General features: G+C 39.1%; 1 protein-coding gene across 2 annotated transcripts in view; it reads right to left on the reverse strand.

Moving 5' to 3' along the window:
* ABCA6 (ATP binding cassette subfamily A member 6) overlaps positions 1-25669 on the reverse strand; it is a 58825-nt gene that overhangs the window by 24407 nt on the left and 8749 nt on the right. For both annotated transcript variants that reach the window (XM_049636415.1, XM_049636414.1), the window contains 14 exons: positions 24134-24275; positions 23154-23339; positions 18810-18957; positions 17071-17236; positions 12998-13056; positions 9568-9678; positions 8990-9165; positions 8655-8774; positions 8260-8398; positions 7644-7734; positions 6580-6719; positions 2802-2918; positions 1680-1863; positions 1126-1292 (listed from right to left, as the gene is read on the reverse strand). In XM_049636415.1, coding sequence (XP_049492372.1) covers positions 1126-1292; positions 1680-1863; positions 2802-2918; positions 6580-6719; positions 7644-7734; positions 8260-8398; positions 8655-8774; positions 8990-9165; positions 9568-9678; positions 12998-13056; positions 17071-17236; positions 18810-18957; positions 23154-23339; positions 24134-24275 — 1946 coding nt within the window. The remainder of the gene's footprint in view (positions 1-1125; positions 1293-1679; positions 1864-2801; positions 2919-6579; positions 6720-7643; positions 7735-8259; positions 8399-8654; positions 8775-8989; positions 9166-9567; positions 9679-12997; positions 13057-17070; positions 17237-18809; positions 18958-23153; positions 23340-24133; positions 24276-25669) is intronic.

The raw sequence follows: 25669 nt of genomic DNA on the forward strand, positions 1-25669 counted from the left end.
TAAGCTTTCCATGCATCCTGAGAGTGTAACACTCCGTTTCCACAGTCACCTAAGGAAGGAAGCCTTAACGGTTACCCACATTCACTTAGGCAAACAGGGCTTCTTTGATTTAAAGATGAACATCTTACCAAGAATCATCGTATTTTGAGAAAAGAGGAACAAGACGGCATAGAAGCCTCAAACTTAAATCACAAAACACCTCACAACTGAGTCCAGGGAAGGAAAATAAAACAAGTTAATCCAAGTATATTGCTCTTAGAACAACTGGAGAGGAAGCTTTACACATGAGATAACAATAGGCTGAAAGACAAAAATGAATAGGCTGGCAGTCGTAGCCTGAAAATTTCTGGATCTTAGAAATAAAATATACGCCAGTAGCAAGACTTCCCATTTTAAGGCAGCAGAGTGAATAAAATTTACTTTCTAAAACCAAAATTGAAAAGAGAATGAGAAACAGAAATTAAAAGGCCACCTTTGTTTAAAGAGGAGAACCTATAACCCCAGGTCACAGACATATATGAATATTGGAATGGACTGGGTTACTCATCAAGACAGGACTCTTATGCTGAATGTGTGTGTGTGTGTGTGTGTGTGTGTGTGTGTGTGTGTTTGACATCTTAGGCAGAAACAAAAGCTTCCTCAAAGTTAAATAAGAAGTTAGACAAAACCAATTACCCATAATTTAGAATAAATAAGAGCCTGGGTACCAAGCTGTCTTCAGGAATCTTCCTAGAGCTTATTGGAGGGGCATAGGGTATAAAAGTGTTTCTTTTCATGTCAATCAGTGTGTATAATATTTATGGAACAGGTTAGGCTGCTGCAACGAAGAGATTTCAAATAGAGTGGTTCAATCAATACATAAGTTTATTTCCCTCTCACATAATAGCTTGGGGTAGTCGGGGAGATAGGTAGTTCTTCTTGAACTAGGTTAACTAGTGACCCACATTCTTTCTGTCTTATCCCACCATCACTATCATCTCCAAAATCAGAGCAAATATGCATAGTTCCTCAGCTGTTTTCTATAAATGAAGTCTAAGTGCACATTTTCTTGTCTTACGATTTGGTTTTTTCCCCTCTCCATAAAAATAAATCAGTTCTGGATTAAAGTCTCGTGTTTCTCTTCACCTGTGTTATTGATGATCAACAAGCTGGTACGAGGGTCTTCGGGGGGTTGTCCAGGAGAGAGGAAATACAGCTCAGGTTTAAATTCCCAATCACTCTTTTGAAATAATATGGCATAAAGTATCTTTTCCACAACCAGCGGGAACACTGCAATTCCAAATACCAAGAGTCTACCAATAAAGAAAAAATAACCATGTATCTGTAGCAATTTCATTTGCCGCCAGATATTCCACAAATATTTGTTGGGTACCAACTCTATGCCAGCCATGATTATGGCCGCTAAAATTTTGAAAGTCAGACCTTAGCGTGCCACACAGTACAAAAAGGTGTTGCTGTATAAACACCAGGCTGTCGAATCATAAAAATTAAACAGACCTATGTATAAGGCCAATCAAGTGCTTCCATGCAGGCCTTTCTACTGCTGTCAGTAAAATGAAATGTTGTATTTATCCATTTTCTGGCAGGAATGTTGGGTACCATGTTCTAGTTTTAAATTCTCTTCTGACTCAACCCTCTCTTGAAACTCACTAACAAAACTGTGGTACTCTGATACTCACAAGGTCAAAAGCTCTTTCTTTCCATGTTTTAACTTCAAGAAACGGAGCCGTGCTATTGCGCAAATCTGCATTTTCCAGAGGCCCAACTCGCTCATATTCTTCTGCGTTTCAGGGAAGGAAGACCAAGCTGGCTCTATGTCATGTAGGCTTTCTGTGTCTCTTATCACCTCTGCTTGTTCAAAATCTATACACACGCACACACACACACAACACATTATTAATGCCATCCTTGGGCATCACAGTTTTCTCTTTTCAGTAACATTAAAAATTGTTTTATGATAGTTACAAAGGAAACAATATAAGAAACGAATTATATTTATGACATCCACATTCAATGAACTGAGTGATAAAATATAACTAAATTCATACCCAAAAAAGCATTCGGTAAAGGGTGACCTCATTATGCCAAGCCTTTGATAAGGCATAGAAGGTTCCATATGTAACAATATTCTGAGGGATCTCAAGAAATATTCTCCATAGAAATAACCAATCATTGATGCCTACATGTTGGCCAAGAAGTATCATCATTTGGGACCAATCACTCAAGTGCTCTTAGGTGTAGTTTTCTCCTATGTAAAATGATGCCAATCACATTTTTTTTGGGAAAGGCTATTGTAGAAAGCTAATGCACTATATCCACACATTGATCCGATTTTCTGGCATAGCATCTCCATAAATGACTGCTTTTATTATTATCACCCATCAAAATACATGGGAGATGATCCTAGCTTTTTCCCCATTAAGACCTTGGTGGAATTCTGTACACGGACAAGCTAAGAACAATTTTGGGGAGACATCTGCTCAGACTTCGTGACCTTGGTCAAGACACTTTCACATCCTCAACATATCCAAGAAGCAGCGAGCGTCTGGGGGATGGGGGAAAACTGCTGACATGGGAAGCAAGTTGTCCGCAAAGGGAAATTTGGTATATTCCAAGAAGGGATCTGTGTTCAGTCCTAGTAATGATGTTAGAAAATAATGACAGCCTTTCCCAAACAGCAGAGTCAAATGTGGAATTATTCACATTCTTTAGTGTAAATCATGCATAAGACATTATCAAATACTAAATGAATACATGATTATTTGGAAACTGAGTTTCTGTTATTTATACAATGAATCTACCTTGTTCGATAGTTGATTTTCCTTCCAGTTTCATGAAGACGTCACTCAGAGTTGATGTGGAAACGTCATAACTCATCACACCCTGGTCAGAACACTTATCAAGATCACTGAAAAGGTCTAAGGCAACAGATGGGAATAGATACATTTTAAATACCACATTGATAACAAAACCCAGTAAACTAATGCTTATTTAGGAGATGACCCAGAATGTTGTTCAGAAAATATATGTCTTTGGATTATCACAGTAAGCAAAAGCAACATTTTATTAGAATGTTCTTCTCTGAAATGAGTGTGTCAGAACTTTCCCCTCTATCCTCAAACCATCTGTACTCTACCTTCTATTCTCAGCTCATGAATTCCAGAATACTTCTTTGAAGAAATACGAGCAATCAGAAAGAACATTATCTTCTCCCCTCTACACCACAAATCAATGTGTATTTCTACCCATATTCTGGGTCTTCATTCTGTATGGGTGGAAGACGTATAGCTGTTCCCACCAAGGCTACCTCTTTGACTTGTGTTCCCAATTCCATCCCATTCGGGCATCTTGAAGACTTCCTAAAGCAATCGTCTCCCCTTCTCTTGCCTGTATCATCAATTTCTCCTACATCTACTGGGCCATCTCAAACAGCAAGCAAAATGCTGTAAAGCCATCCAGTAAATAAAGACAAGTAACAACAACAACAAAAACCTAATCTCCTTCCCACTCCCCCACCCCCACCACACACGTGTACCCATGGCTCAAAGATTTGTCTACTCTACCACCTTCAGTTTGTCACATCCTATTGAACTGAACTCCTCAAATCCAAATGCTACCCCTATCCCTCCACAGAAGCTGTTCTTTCCAAGGCCATCAGTGATTCCACGTTTTAAAGTCAATGGACAAAAGCTTTGTTAAAAAATTCTTTTAACTCTCCCTGCTCCATCTCTTTCTCTGTCTCTGTCTTGGTCCAGCTCAGTGACATTCACAGCTGTTGACTACTTCCTCTTTCTACAAACATTGTTTCTTTTGAGTTAGTAAAAATGTACATATTCTTTTGTTTTTCCTTCAAGTTCATGGTGGGGGGCGGCTCTTGATTTCCACCATTCTCTGACTCTTCCTCTACTTTGTCCTGAGGGCTCAGTCCGAGGTCACCTTCTCTTTCCATACACTCAAATCCAATCCCTTTGCATTAAATCCATCTGTATGCTAATGATTCCCAAGTTCAATTCTTACTTTGAGTGTTTTCTGATGTCCAATATCCTATAATCAAATGTATAGTCACTTGACCTCTCCCCTTTGAAGTCTAAAAGCATCTCAAAGCAAACTTGCTACAACAGAACATCAATTCCTCCTTCTCATCCTATCCAACTGTCTCTCTCCTCATTTTACAATAAATGACACCACCTTCCACCTGGTGATTCAAACCAAAATTCTAGAAGTCCCGTTGGATTTTTCACTTTTCCTCATGCTCCACAGACTGGCCAACATTCTTTGACTTTATCTCAAAATATGTTTCAGGGGTGCCTGACTCTTGGTCTTGGCTCAGGTCGTGGCCTCACACTTCCTAAGTTCAAGCGTTGATAGTGCAAAGCCTGTTTGGGATCCTCTCTCTCCCTCTCTCTCTGGCCCTGTCCTGCTCATGCTGTCTCTCTCTCTCTCAAAATAAATAAGTAAATAAACTTAAAATATATGTGTGTTTCAAATCCACTGACTTTTATCCATCTTTCAACCAGTACCATGGTAGCCCAATGATCATCATCTTTCACCCGTCACATGGCTGGTCTCCCAGTGTCTACTCTTCTTCCTCTATGTCCAGAGTGCTCTTGTATAGCCCGAGAATGAAAATATAAGTCACATCACATCAATCCCCCATTTAATGACTTCCAGTGGTTTTTCAGTGCATTTAAAATAAAATTCAAACACCACATGACAACCTCTAAAGCTCTATATGAGCGAGCCTCTATTTACCCCTACAATCCTACCCATCCCCAGTTGCCAGTGTCCTCCTGCACTCACTGCACTCCAACATCTCTTTCCCTCCTCTGCTTGGAATGCTTTTGATCATTTTCTTCTTTGGGACTTCTGACACTATATAAACCCCAGACTGACATTCGTCATCTTTGTAACCCATATGGCCTTGTTTCTTATTGTATTATAAAATTGTAACATAGCTTGGCTTATTGTGTGTGTCCACTTCCTCCCATCCAATGGAATGTAGGCTCTGTGAGGGTAGGGACTCCTATGTCTTATTTAATTCTGCATCATTAGTGCCTCGAGAAGTGTCTTTTCTTTAGTAGTTCCCAATAAATATATATTATTTATCTCTTCCATATTTTGTACAGGAAATAAGTGAGCCATTGGACTTGCAGAGGCTGGGGACTCTGGTGTGACACGTTCTCATGGTGGCATCAGCACATAACTCACTCTTCTCCTTCCCCAACCAAAACAGAAGGTAGGTTAGTTGTATCTCACTGGACGTTAGTCCCAGAACAGAATAACATAGTACAGCCTGGGGACGTGAGAACATCATCTTCCAGCTCCTACAAGGACACAGAGAGCTGCCTTATCTGGGGGGTGAGACTAAATCTGAATTCCTGAGTATTTGCTTAATAAGATCCAGTCACCCAAATGAGTCTGTTTAAATCAGCCCTGCAGAGAGTTAAACCTTTAATAAGCTAAATGTTTAAACAAAAGGGAAGCTGCTTAAATAAAAAAAAGACTGAGGGGCGCCTGGGTGGCGCAGTCGGTTAAGCGTCCGACTTCAGCCAGGTCACGATCTCGCGGTCCGTGAGTTCGAGCCCCGCGTCAGGCTCTGGGCTGATGGCTCGGAGCCTGGAGCCTGTTTCCGATTCTGTGTCTCCCTCTCTCTCTGCCCCTCCCCCGTTCATGCTCTGTCTCTCTCTGTCCCAAAAAAATAAACAAAAACGTTGAAAAGAAAAAAAAAAAAAAAAAGACTGAGATATATCTCCTCATTGTTAAGACAGGGAAAACTCTAGCACCCACCTCATAGAATAGTTGTGAGAACTCAATAGTCGATATGTCCAAAACTAGTAGAATAGTGCCTGACCCGCCGTAAACATTGCAGAAAGAGTTAGCGATTATTAGAATTACTTATGGAACAAATCCTAGGTTGGGACTGCTACCCAACACACAGAACCCAGGGGGAACACTTTTGTGGAACAAATAAACTACAGGGTTTTTTTCTTCCTGCAAAGTAAATCTATGCACAATTAAATTAAAATACAAAAGGGAATCTATAGCAGACACCCCGATGCCCCACCCCTATCTCTTCTGTACTCACTTAGATGCAGTAAATCTCCTTATTAACACCTGTCTGATGGCATTTTTTTCTGGGCTCTGAAGTATGTTCAGTTCATGTTGAGCACAAGCCATATGGGTCAGAAACGTAATGCTCCTGGAAGCAACCCTTCACTGATGAAGGATAGGGAGCGGTGAATAAACACCCCAGCTTTGTCACCCCTCTGGTGACATAACTCCGAGCCCCTTGCTCGTTGATTCATTTATTTATGCCAGTGATATTATATCTCACATTCTTATTGCAAACACCTACTCAATAATGCAAACTTCCCTAGCTTCCTTCCATTCCCTCTCTCACGTCCCATTTCCTGCTGGTGTTTCTAGACATCAATTACCAAACATATTGCACTAAAGTCTTCATCTCGAGTTCTGCTTTTCAGAGAAACCAAATCCAAATCCACTTAAATAATGAAAACTGTAAGAATGGGGTAAAGATTGTTCCCAAATTTCATTCCACTATAATCGTACTAAAGTTACCTGGAAATTTATTTGTCCTTTCCACAGGCAAGGTATACACAAGCTTTTCTTTGTTTTCTGTTTTTAATTTAGCATCAGGGATGTAATGATTAATGAAGGATGTTATTTTTTCTGGATCACATATTTCATTTCTGTACAAACTAATATTTAAAAGAAAAGATCATTGATTTGTGTTTTCTCTACTGCTGTCACAAAAGAAGAGCTTTTATTGAATACCTAGCCTTTGAGTACCGCTTTACTTGGCTTTAGGGGACAAACGAAATGAGTAAAATAATAATAACCACAACAAAAGTAATAATAACAACAATACCATCAGTTTGACAAGTCTTATGACCTATACAGAGAAGGCGTATAAATTCAGAACAACTACAGATAGACAAACAAATACATGCTGTAATTGAAACTATACTTCCAGTAGGAAGATAAGCAGAGACAGGTGAGAACATTAGGCAGAAGGAATTGCTTAGGGAAAATAATTACTACACCAGACTGTGCAGGTATCGGGAATTAGTGACTAACAGAGAGGTTTGGCCTATGTGTGTGTTTTGTTTGGGCATAAGGTTTTTAGGTTTGGGGTTTTTTTTTTTTTTTTTTTTTTTTTAATTCTTTTTACCTAGACACACTTTCTGGTTAGACACGGTACTCTTCCTCTCTGCCACCAGATTTATTCCCACGTTTGATACTAGCTTCTGAAACTATTTCATTTTGTGCCCAATGAAAGAATGAAAATATGTTCCAGGATTGTATGAATCAGCCGGGGGGAAGTGGAGGGTGGGAAGAAGACAGAGGCTGAGGATGCCTTTAGGATGCACAGAGCAGGTACCTGGAAAGTGGCCCAGCCCTCCTGGGAGCTGTCAGCCTGGGCTTCTAATCTTGCAATTTTGCATATCATTAGCATTACTGGAGATACAAGGAGACAAGAAAAGCATTCGGGGAGCACTAGTCACTAGTTTGGCAAATACGGAGCACAAGGACAGTTGGCCCTCATAATGGTCTGCCTTTTTGATATACCAGCATTGAAAACATAGATATGCGTACATCCAATCTACCCCCAAAGTCTTTACCTTAAGTGATATCCAAGACCCCATTTTCTCTTCAAAAAGACAGAAGATCCTGCACACTTCAGTCTCCCATTGGACATGATCACTTTTCTATCTGATTAAAAAGAAGCAAGAAAGAAAGGATGTTGGGAGTCATTTCTTCCCTCACTAGAAAATACAGGCGAGGAACCAAAGCTCAGATTTCCAAAGGAAAAGTGTTCCACAGGAAATGAATATATTGAATACGCCTTTAAAATTTTGAAATACCCATTAAAATTGATGCATTTAAAATGAGATTCTGAATTCTAGTCTATGTCTGTGCCCTCCAATAATTCTTGAAAAAAAAATTCCCAGAAATTACATTGGCCCATTTTCTATTCTGGAGGCCAAACAATAAGTGGATATGTTTCAACCCCACGTATATTGATTTCAACGTTTGGACTCATTGAAAGCTAAAACAATCACGGTTTTTTTCATGAGCGGTCACAATCCAGTCGGTGTGGAGTTCTATAGGGTATTAGACTCCCCAGACGGCCATGACATGGAAGGTTCGCCGAGGTCACGGGAGCACAACGCTTGCCCTAGAGATACACATTTCCCCAATTCTTTATCGTAATACTGAGATAACACCAACAATTACCAGCCAGGATGTCAGCCTCATCCATGAGATTGGTACTCAAGAGGATCACACGGCCTGCTTTGTGCTCCTTGAGGAAGCTCCACATTCGATGCCTTGAAAAGGGATCCAACCCAGCAGTTGGCTCATCTAAGAGCAAAATCTACAGAGGATGACAACGTATAAAATCTCTCTCTCCCGCGGTAACTATTTCCACATGGTAGCATGGAGAACAGTAAACAGCAAATAATAATAACTACCCAGCGTTTATGTTCCAGAATGCTTGCAATCGTAGTTTACCAGCGGAGTCTCTCTTGACACATTACAATGACACCTCTGCTACTTTTAGGGGTCAAAGGAGACCCTGACTTTTTACTAATATTCAGTCCACATTCCACGGCACGCATCGCCACACTTACTTGAGGATCTCCTAAAATGGCAATCCCAAAGGTCAGCTTTCTTTTCTGTCCTTCGCTTAAATGTTCAGCGAGGTTGTCCTGAATGTTTTGTATGTCCAATTCTAATAAAATCCTTTGTACCTACGCAAGAAAACACACAACACTTAAAATCCAAGATGATGCAGACTATACGATTTTAACCATCCACGACAGCAGTAGATCTGTATTTTTTACTAGGACTTCTTTGCCTAAATTTTGTTCCTGACAGGGTAAGTAAATCCCTGAGGGGAATTCTGTGGTCACGATTTAGCTTGGCAAATTTATTTACCCCGTTAATCCAAGGCATGCTCCTTTACCTCTCGTTCTACGTCCTGTGGCCGAATCCCTTTTATTTTAGCAAACAGCCTGAGGTTTTCCTTCACCGTGAGTATGTCAAATTGAACATTGAATTGAGGACACACGCCAGTCATCTTTCTGATTTCCTCCAAGTCTTGTGTCTCAGAGGGATTTCTATTATAGATGGTAACTGATCCTAAACACAGAAGTTAAAAATAATTTAACATTGGGAAGAGAGAGTGTTTATTAATGCTTAAGATCTTCTACAGGAAAACATTGGCATTATGTCCACAAATATCTAAAATAATGACTTTGTAAGTTATCAACAACTCTGGATTAACCTTAACATAAATATATGTTCAGGGTGGTCTATATTTTCCCTGGAATATCACATAGCAATGGAATAAGGATAATGTTTTTCATGAAAACCTGGGAAACATGAGATATATTCAAAATCATGGAGTCTGGCAAGCAATGTTAGATAAACAAACATTATTTGCTCTTACACAGTCAGATTTAACCTTAAAATAAGAAAGGCAACATATGACCTCATTCTATCACTGCACATCTTGCCTTTGAGAAATTTCTTTTTGCTCACCTTCTGTTGGAACAGACGATCCATTAAGGATGTTTAGTAATGAAGATTTGCCAGCTCCATTATGACCCAGAATTGCTGTGATTTGCCCTTCATATATGTCAAGGAGTAAGTCTGTTTTTAGAATAGAATATTAACATTATAAATAAGAGGGCGTTAGAAAGGGCTTGGTTCTAAACATAGAACAAAAAATTAATTTTAGTTGGATATTCTCAAGTCTTTCAATAGTTTATCCAATATTCTCCTGGCTGCTAAAATAACATGCTTCCTGTACAGTATTTGGAAATACATACAACCACCTAAGAAGACCAAATTAATTACAATTTCAAATATTAACATTGGAACACAATTACTTCCATTGTATATGCATGTGCATATGTGAACATGTAAATATATATACAGATTTTGATCATATTCTGTATTCTTTTCTAGCCTACATTTCAAATATTAAATGATAAACATTTCTCATGACATTAATTACCTTTTAAAATATATCAACCAAAAATTATATTTTCCCCTGTTATAAATTTTCTATTCTTTTATTACAAACCTTTTACACTTACAGGTCAGTAGAAGAAAGTCATTCACCTAAGAATCCTTTCCATTATTATTTTTTGTTTGTTTTCTCTACCACCAAGTGAAAACTACATTCTGTTTTGGAAAGTCGTTGGATGAAATTCTTAAGAATTTTGTAAAACATTAAGTCTAAAAGATCAGGTTCCTTCAGTTAAATTTGTGACCTACTTTCAGACATTATTGAAATTAATTAACAACTGGGATGAATTCCAGTTCGTTCATTTTCTATCTGGATGACCTTGGATGAACTAAACACTATGAGGTTCACTTTACTCAACCATTAAATGTACTAGGAATAATACTGACACGTAAAGGGAAAATTCTTCCTACTGTAATCCAATCCATTAAAACACTCACTTATAATTCGCTTCAAAGATTCTAAAAATCATTGGAAAAATAAGCTCCATAATTAAGAAAAATGAAAGAATGGTAAGAAATTAGTCTTGGCCACATGATATTAAAATTATTAATGATTAAAATAATATGTTAGTATTGGAGAACTATAATAATTAAAGTAATATGTTAGTAATATAGTAACACCAGTGGGATAAATAATTAAAATAATATGTTACTGCTTTAGGACACACTGACTATGGAATGTAAAAGAAGCCTAAGATGGACCAAAGTAAACAGAAAAAATAAAGATTAATGAAACAGGCTTTTAAATTCATCAAAAAGATGAATTAATTAATAAATAATATTGGGAGAACTAAACAAGCACATTAACAAGTTTTACATTTACTGTTTTTAAATGGAAAAAATGACGTTTTCAAAAGTAAGAGAAAACTGATGATCTCTATCCTGGAACTGACCCATATTAACTGGAAAAAAAGAAATACAAGCCTCAGTTCCTCATCTGCAAAATGCGAGAGATACTATTTATCTGACAGGATTCAGTGAAAAAGTCAGTGTAACTCACTTATCATTGTTTCCATGGAAGTCAATAAACTTTAAGTGTTCCTATTATTACTGCTGTTGCTTTTAATTATTGCTTCTTCCCACAAGTGTATACATTTTTATAACCTTGGAGGGAAATGATTTGAAATATGCATAAAAATCTTAAAAATATAGTCCCTTTGAGTTATCTGCTTTTAGAAATTTGTATCCACAATTATATTCACAACGATGAAATAAGAAGGCTCATTATGGTGGGGGTTTTTTAATGTTAATTTATTTGTTTTTGAGACAGAGAAAGAGAAAGCGAGTGGGTCAGGGGCAAAGAGAAAGGGAGACAGAGGATCCAAAGCCACTCTGCGCTGACAGCATAGAGTTCAATGTGAGGCTCATGCAACTGAGATCAGGACCTGAGCCCCTGCTGAGCCACTCAGTCACCCCCTAGTGTTTTGTTTGTTTTTTTTTTTTTATGATAAGGACAAAATTGGAAAGAAGCCAAATTTCATTCACTAGCGTCAGTCAATTGAGGTGTCCACACATGGGAATCCCATTTAGCCACTGACAGCCGGGCTGCAGGTAAGGACTTCAAAGCGTGTTCCCAAAGGTGTTCCAAAGTTGCTACAGGAAGTAACTGCGAGGGGAGAAGGTCGAGAGCGTGCAACTCCCCATCACTTCCCCAAGAGCCCCTGGAACTGTTGATTTCATATAGTGTCTCTACGCAGTGATTTTCATCACTTCTAATTTTGTAATTTTTTTTGAAGGTGTTGTAAAAAGTCGTTCATGGTTATTGACGAGTACAAAAGTGGTTCATAATGCACGCTGGAAAACTGAAATGACAAATTTAAAAAAGACTTCAATGTATCCTTGGCGAAAATTCAAGAAAGAAACCAGAGATCGAGATGGTTTTGGATGGGAAAAACCTGGGGGTAGGCGGTGGGGCGGAGAACAAATTTGCTGACACGGGTACAGAAAATTCTCAAAGTGAGAAATGACCTCAGAGGGATAAGTGAGACTGAGTTAAGGCACACTATGGACTAAAAAGTAAACTCAATACTAAAGCACTGGACAGAGAACCATGAACCTTAGGGAAGGTCTCTGGCTCTTCGTTTTGTAACTTCTCAGGTTTCCCGTCTCTTGTAAAAATCAGTCACATTCTTCCTAAAAATCATTACTAACAAACACAGGCTGTCCTCTATAAAATGAGGCCACTGACTTGGATCTTACTTAAGTATTTGTTACAGAAAACTATTTGTCGGAATTTAGTATCAGATACATTGGTTCATTCAAACTTCTGTGTTTGCCGTGGAGATGGTCACTTGTGAAATTTCATTCATGGTCAATGGGGTTACTCACCTTGTTGTATTTATTTTTAATATTTATTTATTTATTTATTTAAACTCAAGTTAATTAACATAAAGTGTAGTCTTGCTTTCAGGAGTAGATCCCAGTGATTCATCGCTTACATATGACACCCATTGTTCCTCCCCAAAAGTGCCCTCCTTAATGGCCATCACGCGTTTAACTCATCCCCCCGCCCACCTCCCCTCCAGCAATCCCCAGTTTGTACTCACCTTGTTTTAGTTAATCTCACCAGTACTTAGAAACTATATAAATTCCCTGGCTAGTATAAAAAAATATATATCAATTTTAAGTCTAGATGGTCTTTCCTCACAGTGCAAATAAAATACAATATTGTTTTTAGCAAGCCGTCTTTAAAAACAAAGTGAAATCATACCTTTCATTGCATGACCCTATTCCTGTAAATTATTGAATCCATGAAACACCTAGAAGGATTTTATAGCCAGTTCTCAATCACAGTTAATCTCCAAACGGTGGGAGTTAGCTTGTTTGTATTGTTTTCTTTTTCTGTTTTGCTCGTGTGCATGCGCTAATTTTTCACGTGGAATTCTCCCCATTTTTTGCAATAAAGAAGTCAATGAAACAATGAAACGTTTCTCTTTACCTTTCAGTGCTTCCGTTTTTCCAGACTTTCCTGTATATTCTTTTTTGACGTTTTTGATTCTGCAATGACAGAAGTGGTGTTTACTCAGCCAACACAGAAGCGGAAGTAGCAGAGGTCAGGAACAACCCCAGTCACGGTGACAGATACACCAACCCCCTTATGTGAAATAAGGGATGCTATAACCAGTCTGCTCAGAAAGACAGAGACTTGCTTTTGAGTAAGCATTTTCCCCAAGAGAGAAAATAAAAGTCGCTTTAGAAAGTTACAGTTAAATTATTAATGTTTTGCTTAGAGAAGCAGAACACTTTAGAATGGTTCTCACCTTCTGTCTTTGGATGTTTTCTACTCTGTACACAATCAGCTCGTTAATCTGCACTCTTTAACTCTCCCCTCTCACCCTCTCCCATGCCCTCCCATCCCCTCCCACCCCTTTCAACCTTGTTCATTAATCAGACCCTCTGTCACCTGCATTTTCTATAGTTTCCTCTCTGATAGCTTCTTTTTGGCCTGTACTCTGCTTTGGATACAGATTTCTCTCCTCTTTAAAAAAAATTTTTTTTTTAAATCTTTATTTATTTTTGAGAAAGAGAGACAGAGTGCGAGCAGGGGGGAACAGAGAAGGGAAACACAGAATCAGAAGCAGGCTCCAGGCTCTGAGCTGTCAGCACAGAGCCTGACATGGGGCTCGAACCCACGAACTGTGAGATTGTGACCTGAGCCGAAGTCGGACGCTTAACCGACTGAGCCACCCAGGCGCTCCTCTCCTCATCTTATTAAAAACAATATTTTCCGGGCACCTGGGTGGCTCAGTTGGTTAAGTGCCTGACTTCGGCTCAGGTCATGATCTCCTGGTTCATGAGTTTGAGCCCCTTCGAGCCCCGCAGTGGGCTCTGTGCTGACCGCTCAGAGCCTGGAGCCTGCTGTGGATTCTGTTGTTTCCCTCTCTCTCTCTGGACCCGCCCCCCCCCCTAAAAATAAACATGAAAAAATGTTTTAAAATTTTTTTTAAAATAGGAGCAAATTCTTTCCATGTCCATTTTCTCACTTCCTCCTCGATCACTCTGAACCCACTATTCTAGTGAACTTCCTCATACTGAAATCATTAGTGGCCCCTAATTATTAAATGCAACAAAGACTTCTCTTTCCTTACTTATTGGATTATGGGTCGCTATTGGTGTCGGTGTGCTGGTTGAAAGTGTCTACGTTCAAGGTAACATTGGATTTACTGGCTTTCTTCCTATTTTCCTAAATGTTTCATCTCGGTTTCCTTGTAAGGTCCTCTTCTTTTGCCAGACACATTATCTTGGTGTTCCACAGTGTTCTCCAGGTACATGATGGTCTTCCCATTCTTGACTCTCTTGATGGGTGATCTCATTGATTCTCATGGTTTTTACACCAACCTAATGCTAACCCTATCCTTTCCTCCCAGCATTAGGCTACCACATCTAAAGGTTTCATTCGAATATCACACACGCACACACACACCCCTCTAAATGGGTAATGACCAAACTTGAATGAACATTAGAATCCCAAAGGGAACGAATGCAGGAAGAGGCAGGAACCAGGCTCCGACAAGTTAGAGATGTCATGACTACATAAGATCATGTACGGTGGCATCTTTAATTCAAAGGGAAATAATTTGGTCAACCGCTTTTCTGAGCATGGATCAAAATTAAAGTAAGGACAATTATTCAACCAGGACACTGGCAGTGGGTGGGGTTACACCAAAGAGTCAGGAAATATAAAAGAGAAAGGCTTAAAATGGTGCTGAATCGGACCACAGTGGGACACCCATTGAAGTGGGGTTTTAATGTGTGTGTGGGTTTTTTTTTTTTTTTTTTTTTTGAGAGAGAGAGAGAGAGAGAGAGAGAGAGAGAGAGAGAGATCATCCATGAGCAGGGGAGAGGGGCGAAGGGAGAGAGAGAATCTTAAGCAGGCTCTGCATGGGGCTTGATTCCACAACTCTGGGATCATGACCTGAACCAAAATCATGAGTCAGATGCTCAACCAACTGAGCCACCCAGGTGCCCCTTAATGTTTTATTTTACTAAAGAAACTTCCCTTTAGGAGTAGCCAGTTGCTTTTGGATTTCAGAGATGAAGATAGCCATTTGGGGCAGACATCCTGTCTACGCTCTGGGAATGTTGTACGAATGGGCTAATGTTATAGGAATGGACAGTTGTGCATACAAGTGATCCCAGAGAAGGAAAAATTGGGAGGAGGCAGTAATGGGTGAGAGGGAGCCAGTTTTGAATAAAATATAGATATTTTTACATAGCCATGATCTTGATTCTGGTTAGAGCTCTGCATGAATTCCTCTATACTTTCAAATATGTGTAGCTTACAGGCTGCTAGGGAAAGAGGAAGTATCCAATGGCATATAAAGGGGAGACCACCTGGGAAAAAGGGAATCATTACAGTAGTACCTTCTAGATTCATACAACATATTGGGATTGATTGTGATAGTGTTGACACTTGTCTAGTGGTGGGGAAGGCAAGGGTTTCCCTAAGAAACCGTCTTAGGCCGTCTTGAAGCCCCAGAACCTGCTTCACTGGTGACTGAAATGTACAGAACCTGGTCACTGAAGAGCTACAAGGTTGGGCACCTAAGCCTGGTTTGCTACTTTGGTGTGGATCTGGGGTGAGTTGGCCTGCAATGGAGTCAAACGCTTTATAGGTCTTGGATCAGATGACTTTTCTTTCCTGATTTGTTAGTGGCTCCTTCCTCCACTTTAGTAAAGAATCCAGACCAAGAGACAGGGACCTCCAGAGTTAACACTGCATAGATGGGTCAGGTTTGGGAGGTAAGTGGAACAAAGATGGCGGGTGAGGACATTTTACTCTTCTCTCTTTTGCAGAAGTAGAAAAACAAACATCTTTTGATCTACATAACTAACCTCAAGACTTTTTTGGAAGATTACATCTGAAAGTTATTATAATTTGAACAGTAATAGAGTTTTATTTTTTGTGTTCTCAACCAGTGAAGAGGAACTGAGGACATTGAGTTTTGGGGGATTATTCCTCACTTGGCCTTTCTCTTTCAGATAGATGTTTTCATAGAGCTGAGGTCGGTAGGGGCTGTGGCCCCTCAGGAAGCTTAACAGAAAATAGGGTCTGAATTAGAAGGATGAAGTTGAGGTATGTAAGTTCACCTTATGCTCTTTGTCTTAGGCAGAAATAGATCACTTCCTAGCTATAGTGCCACTTTATTCCTCTTCCTTCACCTCCTGACATCTCTGCAGTAGCCAGACACTAAGAGAATAGACAGACTCTGGATTCCCATCCTGGCTCCCCATTTATGAATGCATGACATTGGACAAGAGACTTCACCTTTCAGAACCTCACCTTTCTCATTTATAAAATGGGCCAAATAGAAGTGCCCACCTTACAAGCTTTGGTTGAGTATTAAGTACGTGTCTGGTTCCTAGTAGGCACTATGTGAATATCGGCTAAATAAGTGGTTTATATTTAGAACCCTCTGGTTCTTCAATTTTAGGGCACATTAGAAAAACCTATCGGGCTTCTTAAAATCTGCAAATTCTTGGGCGTAAGCCCATACTCCCTGAATTAGAATCGCTTGAGGTAGGATCTGATGGCAGAGATATTTTCAGAACTCCTTATATGAATTTCAAACAATCCTACAAAGTAAATATTACTCTTGTTCATTACAGGGCGGGAGATCCAGAGAAACTTACACATTTTTTTTCTCAGATTACACATCAGATGAGAGGGAATCGTGGTATTGAAGTCTAAAAGTTTTTGAGTCCAAGTTTCTTACTTCTTCCATTATATCACATAAGCCAGACAAACTATAGAGGAAGGAATTTGGGGAAAGAAAAGAGTAAGAAGCATGAAAGAGAGGCATGAGACAAAAGTTAGAAATAAGGAGGGAGACAAGATGGCGGGTGATGTGGTAACATTATATGGAGCGAAGCAAAGAGAATTTTCCTTTCAAGGAGAAATCAAGAGCCGTTGGTGGTCATGTGGAAGAATTCAAAGTGACATTCACAAAGACAAATTTCTTCTTCAATATTTTGTTCAAGTTTGCCTTGCACCCATATAAGTGTGATTACCTGATGGCTTCTTTTCCTTGGAATTCTGGAGCTACGGGTTCGAAACAATCATCAGAAGGATGCTCAGGATCTATTTCTTTCTCAGTGACCTTATTATTAGTCCTTTGGTGTTGGAAACAAGACGAGTTCAGGAAAAATAATGGAGAGTAATGGCGCTCATTTCCACCTAATTCATCAAGAGGCGATACGATATTGGATCATTAACATTAGAACCAAGCGCAAAGAAGCCTTATTCAAAATAGTGCAGAGTGTCTTAGACTTAAGCATCATAGAGAAATTGTTTTCATTATAACTTCTTATTATTGAAAAGAAAACTGGTCATGAAGTAAACAATGAAAATTCAAAGGAAATAACATATCATCACAAAAGCCAAACAGTACCATAGAACTTTCAATAAATATACATATACAAAGGCTTGAATAAAATGTGGTCCAAAATATATTTAGAATGAATGAAACCGAACACTTAGGGGGGAAGGCCTTAATATGGCACATAAAAATAACTGGAAACATGTTTGTGGACTTCAGAAATCCCTTGATCGCAACAATACGACTGGACGTAGTACTGAAGTCCCTATGGAACGTGTATGTAAAGTACAGAAAGAAATTATATTTGTTCAGGATAAATACACTGTCATTTTCCAAATGTAAAACACAGAAGTAGTATTTGTTGCTAAGGGCTTTCAGATATTAAACCAGAAGTGACAGAAAGATAGGAATATATAAAATAATTGCATAGAAGCGTAGAAGACAGGGTTAAATACAAAGTGGAAAGAACATAAAAAGTAAGATAAATAAATAAGATTGTGCAAGAAAAAAAAGTGTTCTGATTCTAGCATGTGGGCAGGAAGTCTGCACTTGTGAAATTTTTGGTTTTTGGTAAGATAGAGAAAATTTAACTGGGTAATATTGTTCTGTAAATATGAACAACTGATTAAAAAATTTTCAGAATAAGGCTGAAAACGTCCTCTTTCATTTTTATTTTGTTACTTCCTTAAAGGATAGACATGTCACCTTGTGAAGTGGTCCTCCAAGAAGAAGAGGGAGTAGGGGAGAACCTGATTGTTCCAGACCCGGGGCCCTTTCTGGATATTCATTTCACAATCTGCCCCACATTCTTGTAAGAACTACTTACTAAACACCTTCCACCATACGATAGATCGACACTTGCCAAAACCATGTGGGGAATTAATTTATTGCAGCTCATTTTGAAACAAGTCTTACATATCATTCTTTGAAAACATTTTCAGGGATTCTTGAAAAAAGTACCATTATTTAATCACTGAGTATTCATAATGTATATTATTAAAAGCAGAAGACTAATTGTTTTCCCATGAAAATTCCTTCAAACTGCTAAAACTATGAAGCAGGAATAAAGAACTCATTCAGTTTGTTATAGGAAATATTTGTTATTCTTTACTTCTTTTTTTTTAATTTTTAATGTTTATTTATTTTTGAGAGAGAGAGACAGAGGGTGAGTGGGGAGGGGCAGAGAGAGAGGGAGACACAGAACCCGAAGCAGGCTCCAGGCTCCGAGCCATCAGCACAGATCCCGATGCAGGGCTCTAACTCATGGACCGCAAGATCACGATCTGAGCCAAAGTCGGATGCTTAACCGACTGAGCCACCCAGGCGCCCCTGTTATTCTTTACTTCTTTAAGTACATTTACATAACCTTAAGTAAAAACCTACAGTGTGATCAACATATGCAGAGGTCGAAGAAAAGCCATTTTTACTTACAGGGTAAGGTTTTGTCAAAATATAATGCCAATGCCAGGTAGAAAAGCGCATCAAAAGCCAACACAGAAAAAGTTGCTATCAGTACATAGGAGTCTCCTGAAGGGTCAGGAAAAATTACACCATTCATAGTACTATCCAAGTGGATAATCTAAGATTCAAGCAAAAACAATAATTAATAAGTATTTAAATTAAACCCAAAAATAATCCAGTGTGGCAGCAAGATTTATCATTTTATTAAACAGGTTTTTCAAGAAGCCCTTATAATGAAGTGATTGGTGAAACTATTTCTATCTGACAACAAAGGAATACTGGAAGGAAATACCGATTTAAAAAAAATGTTCTGAGAATAGGACATTTTCTTGTTTTCATAAAGTCATTGCAATGTTGCAAAATATCTGTTCTATGCAGCAAAAAGAACACAAGTTTTTGAAAGAATATGAAAAATTATTTGAAGCATCTTAGTTGGATAATGATAAGAGAACTTTTTCTAGTTATTACTGCAAATAAAGATATGTTTATAATTTTGCCATGTGACAATAGGTATAATGTTCTAGATGTTGTTCTAAGGCTTTTTATAATATCTCATTTAATCCTTATCATAACCTCATAAGGTAGGCCTTATTATTTTTTTTAATGTTTATTTACTTATTTTGAGAGAGAGGGAAAGAGGAAGGGGCTGAGAGAGAGGGGGAGAGAGATTCCCAAGCAGGCTGCACGTTGTCAACGCAGAGCCTAACGCGGGACTCCAACTCACAAACCATGAGATCATGACCTGAACTGAAATCAAAAGTCAGACGCTCAACTGGCTGAGCCACGCAGGTGCCCCTAGGCTGTGTTATTTTTATGTGCATTTTACATATGGTGAAACTGAAGCACAGAGAAACTGAGTGGCTTAACCGAGCAAAGTCAAAATCACATAGGAGTGGCAAAGCTGAATTCAACACATGAAGTCCAGCTCCCAAGCCCAGTTCCTCACACTGGACGACATAAACTCCACTTGTGTAAAATGTTAGCGTTTCACGACAAAGTTGAGTTTATTCCGGAAATGCGAGTCTGGGTTGACATTTGAAGATCACTCTAAGCAACTCAACATAAACCAGATTGAAGGAGAAAGTGAACTGGTTGGTAAGATAGGTGCAGAAAAAAGCATTTGATACAATTCAATACCCACATATAATAAAGAAAGTCTCTTCACAAACTGAGAAGATAAGCGATCTTCCTAAACCTGGCAAAATAGATGTACACATACCAATACCAAAAATCATCTTTTTGTGAAATGTCGAAAGCTTTTCCTTTGCCTGCATTTCTATTCAACATTGTACTGGAGGTCCCAGTCTCCTCGATAAGGCAAGAAAAATAAGTAACTAGCATTAAAAACTGCAAAAGGAAAAAAATAAACTATCATTATTTGTAGACAACATGATTATGCATAAGCAAATCCCAAGATAAAACCTAGAAAAATACTAGCTTTTAAAGTTTATTTATTTATTTATTTATTTATTTATTTATTTTTGAGAGAGACAGAGAGACAGAGACAGAGAGAGAGAGCATGGGAGGGGCAGAGAGATGGAGACAGAGAATCCCAAGCAGACTTTGTGCTGTCAGCACAGAGCCCAATGTGAGACTTGACCTCACGAACCCATGAGATCGTGACCTGAGCCAAAATCAGGAGTTGGCTGCTTAACCAACTGAGCCACCCAGGCGCTCTTAGTTTTAAAGAATATAGCAAGGAAACTGGATACAGTGCCAATATACAGAAATCAGTTGTATCTCTCTACATTTATGACAAACATTTAAAAATAAGAATCTAAACACAGATGCTATTTATAATGGCATCAAACGTATTAAAGAAGGGATTTAAAATTTGGAATAAATAAAAAAATGTGCAAGGCTCTCAATACTTAAAACAAATTACAAAGAGCAAATGAATGTGAAGACATATTATTCATGATCAAAAGAAAAGTGTCAATTTCCCTGAAACTGATTGAAAAAATCAAACTGCATCCCAACGTGAACAGCTTTGTACACACATACATATGCGTGTGTATCACTCAATAAGTTAATTCTAAAATTTACACCATTCAAAGAACCTAGAATAGAGAAGTCTCTCTTTGGAGAAGAAAATCAAGTGGTCAAACTGTTACCACCATATATCAAGACACATAAAGCAAAAACAATTTTAAGATAATGTAGCAATAGTTCAAGAGTACACAGATGGGTTAATACAGGATTGGTTGAGCTCTGACAAAGGAAATATAGCAGTCTGTTCAGGGAAAGGATGGTCTTTTCAACAAATTAAGTGGAAGAAATTGGATATTCATGTAGAAAAATTAATATTGCTTCTACATATAGATATCCAAAAGTTATTTTGAAATGGATTTTATATCCAAATGTAAAAGTAGAATCAATTGAGCTTCCAGAAAAGAACATGGGAGACAAACTTTAAAAAAAAATTTTTTTTAAGCTTATTTATTTATTTGGGGAGACAAAGCACATGCACATATGTACACCAGTGAGCTGGGTAGGAGCAGCGAGAGGCGACAGAGAGAATCCCAAGTAGGCTCCGCGCTGTCAGCTCAGAGCCGGATGCAGGGCTCGATCCCGTGAACCAAGAGATCACGACCTGAGCCAAAATCAAGAGTCCGGAGGCTTAACTGACTGAGCCACCCGGGCACCCCTGGGAGAATATCTTTATGACCTTGGGGGAATGCAATGATTTCTTAAAGATACAAAAGCACTCTACAGAAAAGAAAACGCTCATTAAAAGCACCATTGAGCAAGTAAAAATGTCAGCAACAAATGTCTCATAGCTCACGTAGATAAGAAATTCCTACAAAGCAATAAGGAAAAGACTAAAAGTCAGTTTAAAAAAAAAGTGGGGGAAACCTGGATAGGCACTTTATAAAAGAGAAAATCCAAAATGCCACTAAGCATACGAAAAAGAATGAAATTTCATCAAACATCAGGAAAATGCAAATTAATACCCCAAGGATTTTTATTGCAGATCCACCAGAATGGCTAAAATTTGGCAAACTAATAATACCAAATGCTGGTAAAGATTCGGGACGACTGTAACTCGAAACATCTGGGGCAAAAGTAAATTGTTTCAACCACTTTGGAAAAATACTTGGTAGTAGCTGTGAAGATTAAGATATATGTATCCTAGATCCTACTATCCAACTCCGAGGTCTATACCGAACAGAACTGAATGCCCATATTCACTAGGGTAGATGCATAAGGATTTTTTGCAGCGTTAATAGTAGTCAAAAACTGGAAAAGATTTCCAGGCAACACTAAAAAATTAGGCTTAGGAACACACATTAGGTGGGGATGAGGAAGTGAAGATCACAAAACTTTTACCTTCAGGAGCAGAGAGTGGAGTTGTGGCATCCTTCTATTTCTTGATCTAGCTCATGAGCGTTTTGATACACTTAGTACCTATTTATTACGCTCTGTATTTATAGTCTTGACAGCTTTGCAGATTTGAGGTTTCCAAAAGCGGTTTACACAATTTTTAATAGAGAATGCCTTCATTATATAAAGTAAAAACGAATATCGTATGATTTCATTCGTATGTGGAATTTAAGGAACGCGACAGACGCGCATAGGGAAAAGGAAGGAAAAGTAAGATAAAAACAGAGAGGGAGGCCAACGGTAAGAGACTCTTAAATACCCAGAGCAAACTGAAGGGTGCCCGAGGGGAAGTGGAAGGGCGGGGTGCGCTCAATGGGGGATGGGCGTTAAGGAGGACACTTGCTGGGATGAGCACAGGGTGTCATACGTAAGTGATGAATCTCTGGGTTCTACTCCTGAAACTAATACTACACTGTGTGTGAACTCACTTGAATTTAAATAAATAATGAAAAAAAGAAAGGTGAATAGCTGCATATGAGAAACAAGAAGAAAATGCTTCCGAATGAAAATACATCTGAGAGGGGAAACTCTGTCTTATTCAAGATGTTCGTATTCAAACTTCCTTATGTGATGATGATTTTTCTACACTGGAATAGTAACATTCTCAAATCTAGTCTTAGGCTAGAATTGTTTAGCATAAATGCTCCTAATTTGAAAGAGCACTTAGGGGCGCCTGGTTGGCTCCGTTGGTTAAGCATCTGACTTTGGCTCAGGTTGTGATCCCACAGCTCGTGGGTTTGAACCCCACGTCGGGCTCTGTGCTGACAGCTCTCTCTGCCCCTCCCTTGCTCACACTCTGTCTCTTTCTCTCTCTCTCTCAAAAATAAGTAAACATTAAAAAAAGAGAAAGAGTGCTTGCAACCATGAAGAGTTATGAAGTTCCAAGTTCTTTTGAGAGTTCAATAATAAAGCAATTAACTAGGCTCCTACCTTACTCAATCCAGCAGTAAAGGTAAATGGGCTGCAGATACTCAAAATCCACTCCAGAGAGGAAGGGAGTTGTCTGTAATATGCGGCGAATCCCACGCCCCCCCAGAAGACAATGAGGAGAAACATAACCAAATTGGTGAGGACTGTTTTCTTTAGCAACACACTCATCAGGAACACTAAAGCTATCTGAAAGAGAGAGAAGACGTCTAGCCGTTAAACAGCCATTACACAATAAATACAGGTGTCTAGATCATAACATAAATATTTATCAGCGAGACGCTGATGAAGATATCAAGGCATCACAATGCTCAGTCCTTCCCTCAACCCCTTTGTAAAGAGGATCCTTATTTGCTCTCCTCAACTGCTAGGCATTTGAGGAATGCTGAAGAAAGGGCAGGGGGCAAGCTGTGCGTGCCGAGGACAAGGATACACGTGCACACTTGGAAACACCCAAAGAAACCACATTAATGTCTTAAGAAAGAACACCTATGGACCCTCTCCAGGAAACACCCTGGGAGGCGGAGGGGGGTGGTGGTGTAGAGGCTCTTGCTTTATGAAGGAAGAGGGGTGACATGGGAAGAGAGGGCAAGATGGAGTGTCAGAGGGAGATACTGTGCAAGCCACCATGTTATGGGGAACGTTTGGGACGAAGAGACAGGTCCGCCCCTCAAGCGCATCCTCATGAACCGTCTAGAAAAGTCTTAGAGTCAAAATATTTTTAGAGTCAAGGTTTTTTTTTTCTTTTTGAGGCATTGTTGCATTAATGCAGACTTTATGCAAAAGAGAGGTCCAATTGTATTTCATACTAGATCAACTTCTCAACAACTCCTAGAGACTTTCTCAAGCAAGTACGCACACACCTGCACACAAAGCGGACACGAAGGAAATAACGAACTGTAATGACCTCCAGAGAACTTCATTTTTACTACATCTAGCTATGACCTAAAGCAGAGAACGTGGTAATAAATGTATGCACTTACCAAGGACAAGCCGTATAAGAAAAAGAGTGTACATATGACCATGAAGCCTGTCATGACTATAATTTGGGTAGATGTTATGACAACTGTGATGATTATGGAAATAATGAAGAAGAAGCCAGCATAGATTAAGCCCCAGGAGAGCCTAAAAGAAGACAAAAAGTTATTTCAATTATTTTAACTTCATTAGGAAATAGTTAAAACCTACCAAAAATCTAAAGAATGATACAATGTTTACCGTTCTATCTGCCTACTTAGGTTAGTAACGAAAATGTTATTAATATTACATTGGTAGGGCTGTGCTGCTGCCTCCTGGCTAAGCATCAGCTCTGCACCCACTTATTGTATAAATAGAATGAACACCTGCATACATAGCATCATCTTGTATGTGTTCTGCTGTTGCTCATCTACATCAATGGACATATATATTATTCACTGTTGTATAATAATATTTCATCGTATGACTATATCCTAATGTTCTCCTGCCCATGGACTTCTGGGTTGTTCCAATTTTTGTCTCCAATTTTACTTCCAGTTTTTATTTATTTGCTGCTGCTGAGACCACTCTCGTACTTGTCTTTTTTGGGAAAATGCACAAAAGTGTCTCAAAGGGGTAACTGCTGAAGTAAAGAGATTAAGCTCTTTGTGCCTTCAGTGTTATAACATATTACCGAGGTGTTCTGACCGTAGAAATGGGAGGGAATATAACTAAGCTGCTGATCAATCAGGGAACCACGGAAGCCCCGGGGGCAGAGGAGAATTGGACCGTTCTTGAGGATTTCAGCCGGCCGGACCTCCACGCTCCCTAGTAGTAGAAAACTGAAATTTCATAATTCCTCCAGGCCCATTCTTTTCTTGCTATTCCTGTTCATGTTTCCTTTTTTGAAAGCTGATATAAATGAGGGTACAGCCTTAAGTGCTCATTCTGTGTTGTTTTAGATGTGCTGGGGTTCGCATTTTTATCAGGTGGTTAGTAAGAAATAGTATTCAGTCTTAGATCTAAGAGGACCACACAAGATGTTTGAGTCCAGGCTTCCTGTTTTACAGATAAGTAAACTGTAGGTCCTACTGTTACTTCATGGGCCTATTCAAGACCCACCGAGTAAATCAGTAGCCAAGCCCAGACGACAGTGCGCACTCTGCTCAGTCCTCTTGCCTCTACACGAAATTGCCCAACGGAGTAAGAAACCGGGGCGCCCGGGTGGCTCAGTCGGTTAAGTGTCCGACTTTGGCCCAGGTCATGATCTTGCGGTTTGTGGGTTGGAGCCCTGCTTTGGGCTCTTCGCTGACCGCTTGGAGCCTGGAACCTGCTTCAGATTCTGTGCCTCCCTCTGTCTCTGCCCCTTCCCTGCTCACACTCTGTCTCTCTCAAATGAATAAATGTTTAAAAAAAAATTAAAAAAAAAATTCAACAGCTGAAAAAAATAGTGAGAGTATTAAAACCAGGAACTTGCATCAATATGCCCCAGAACAACTGGTTTAATTACTGCTTATTCGACTTCTTTTTAAAGGTCGTGGCATTACAGTGATTCAGCCTTT

Source organism: Panthera uncia, chromosome E1 (genome assembly GCF_023721935.1).
Source record: "Panthera uncia isolate 11264 chromosome E1, Puncia_PCG_1.0, whole genome shotgun sequence".
In the NCBI taxonomy this organism is placed as follows: domain Eukaryota; kingdom Metazoa; phylum Chordata; class Mammalia; order Carnivora; family Felidae; genus Panthera; species Panthera uncia.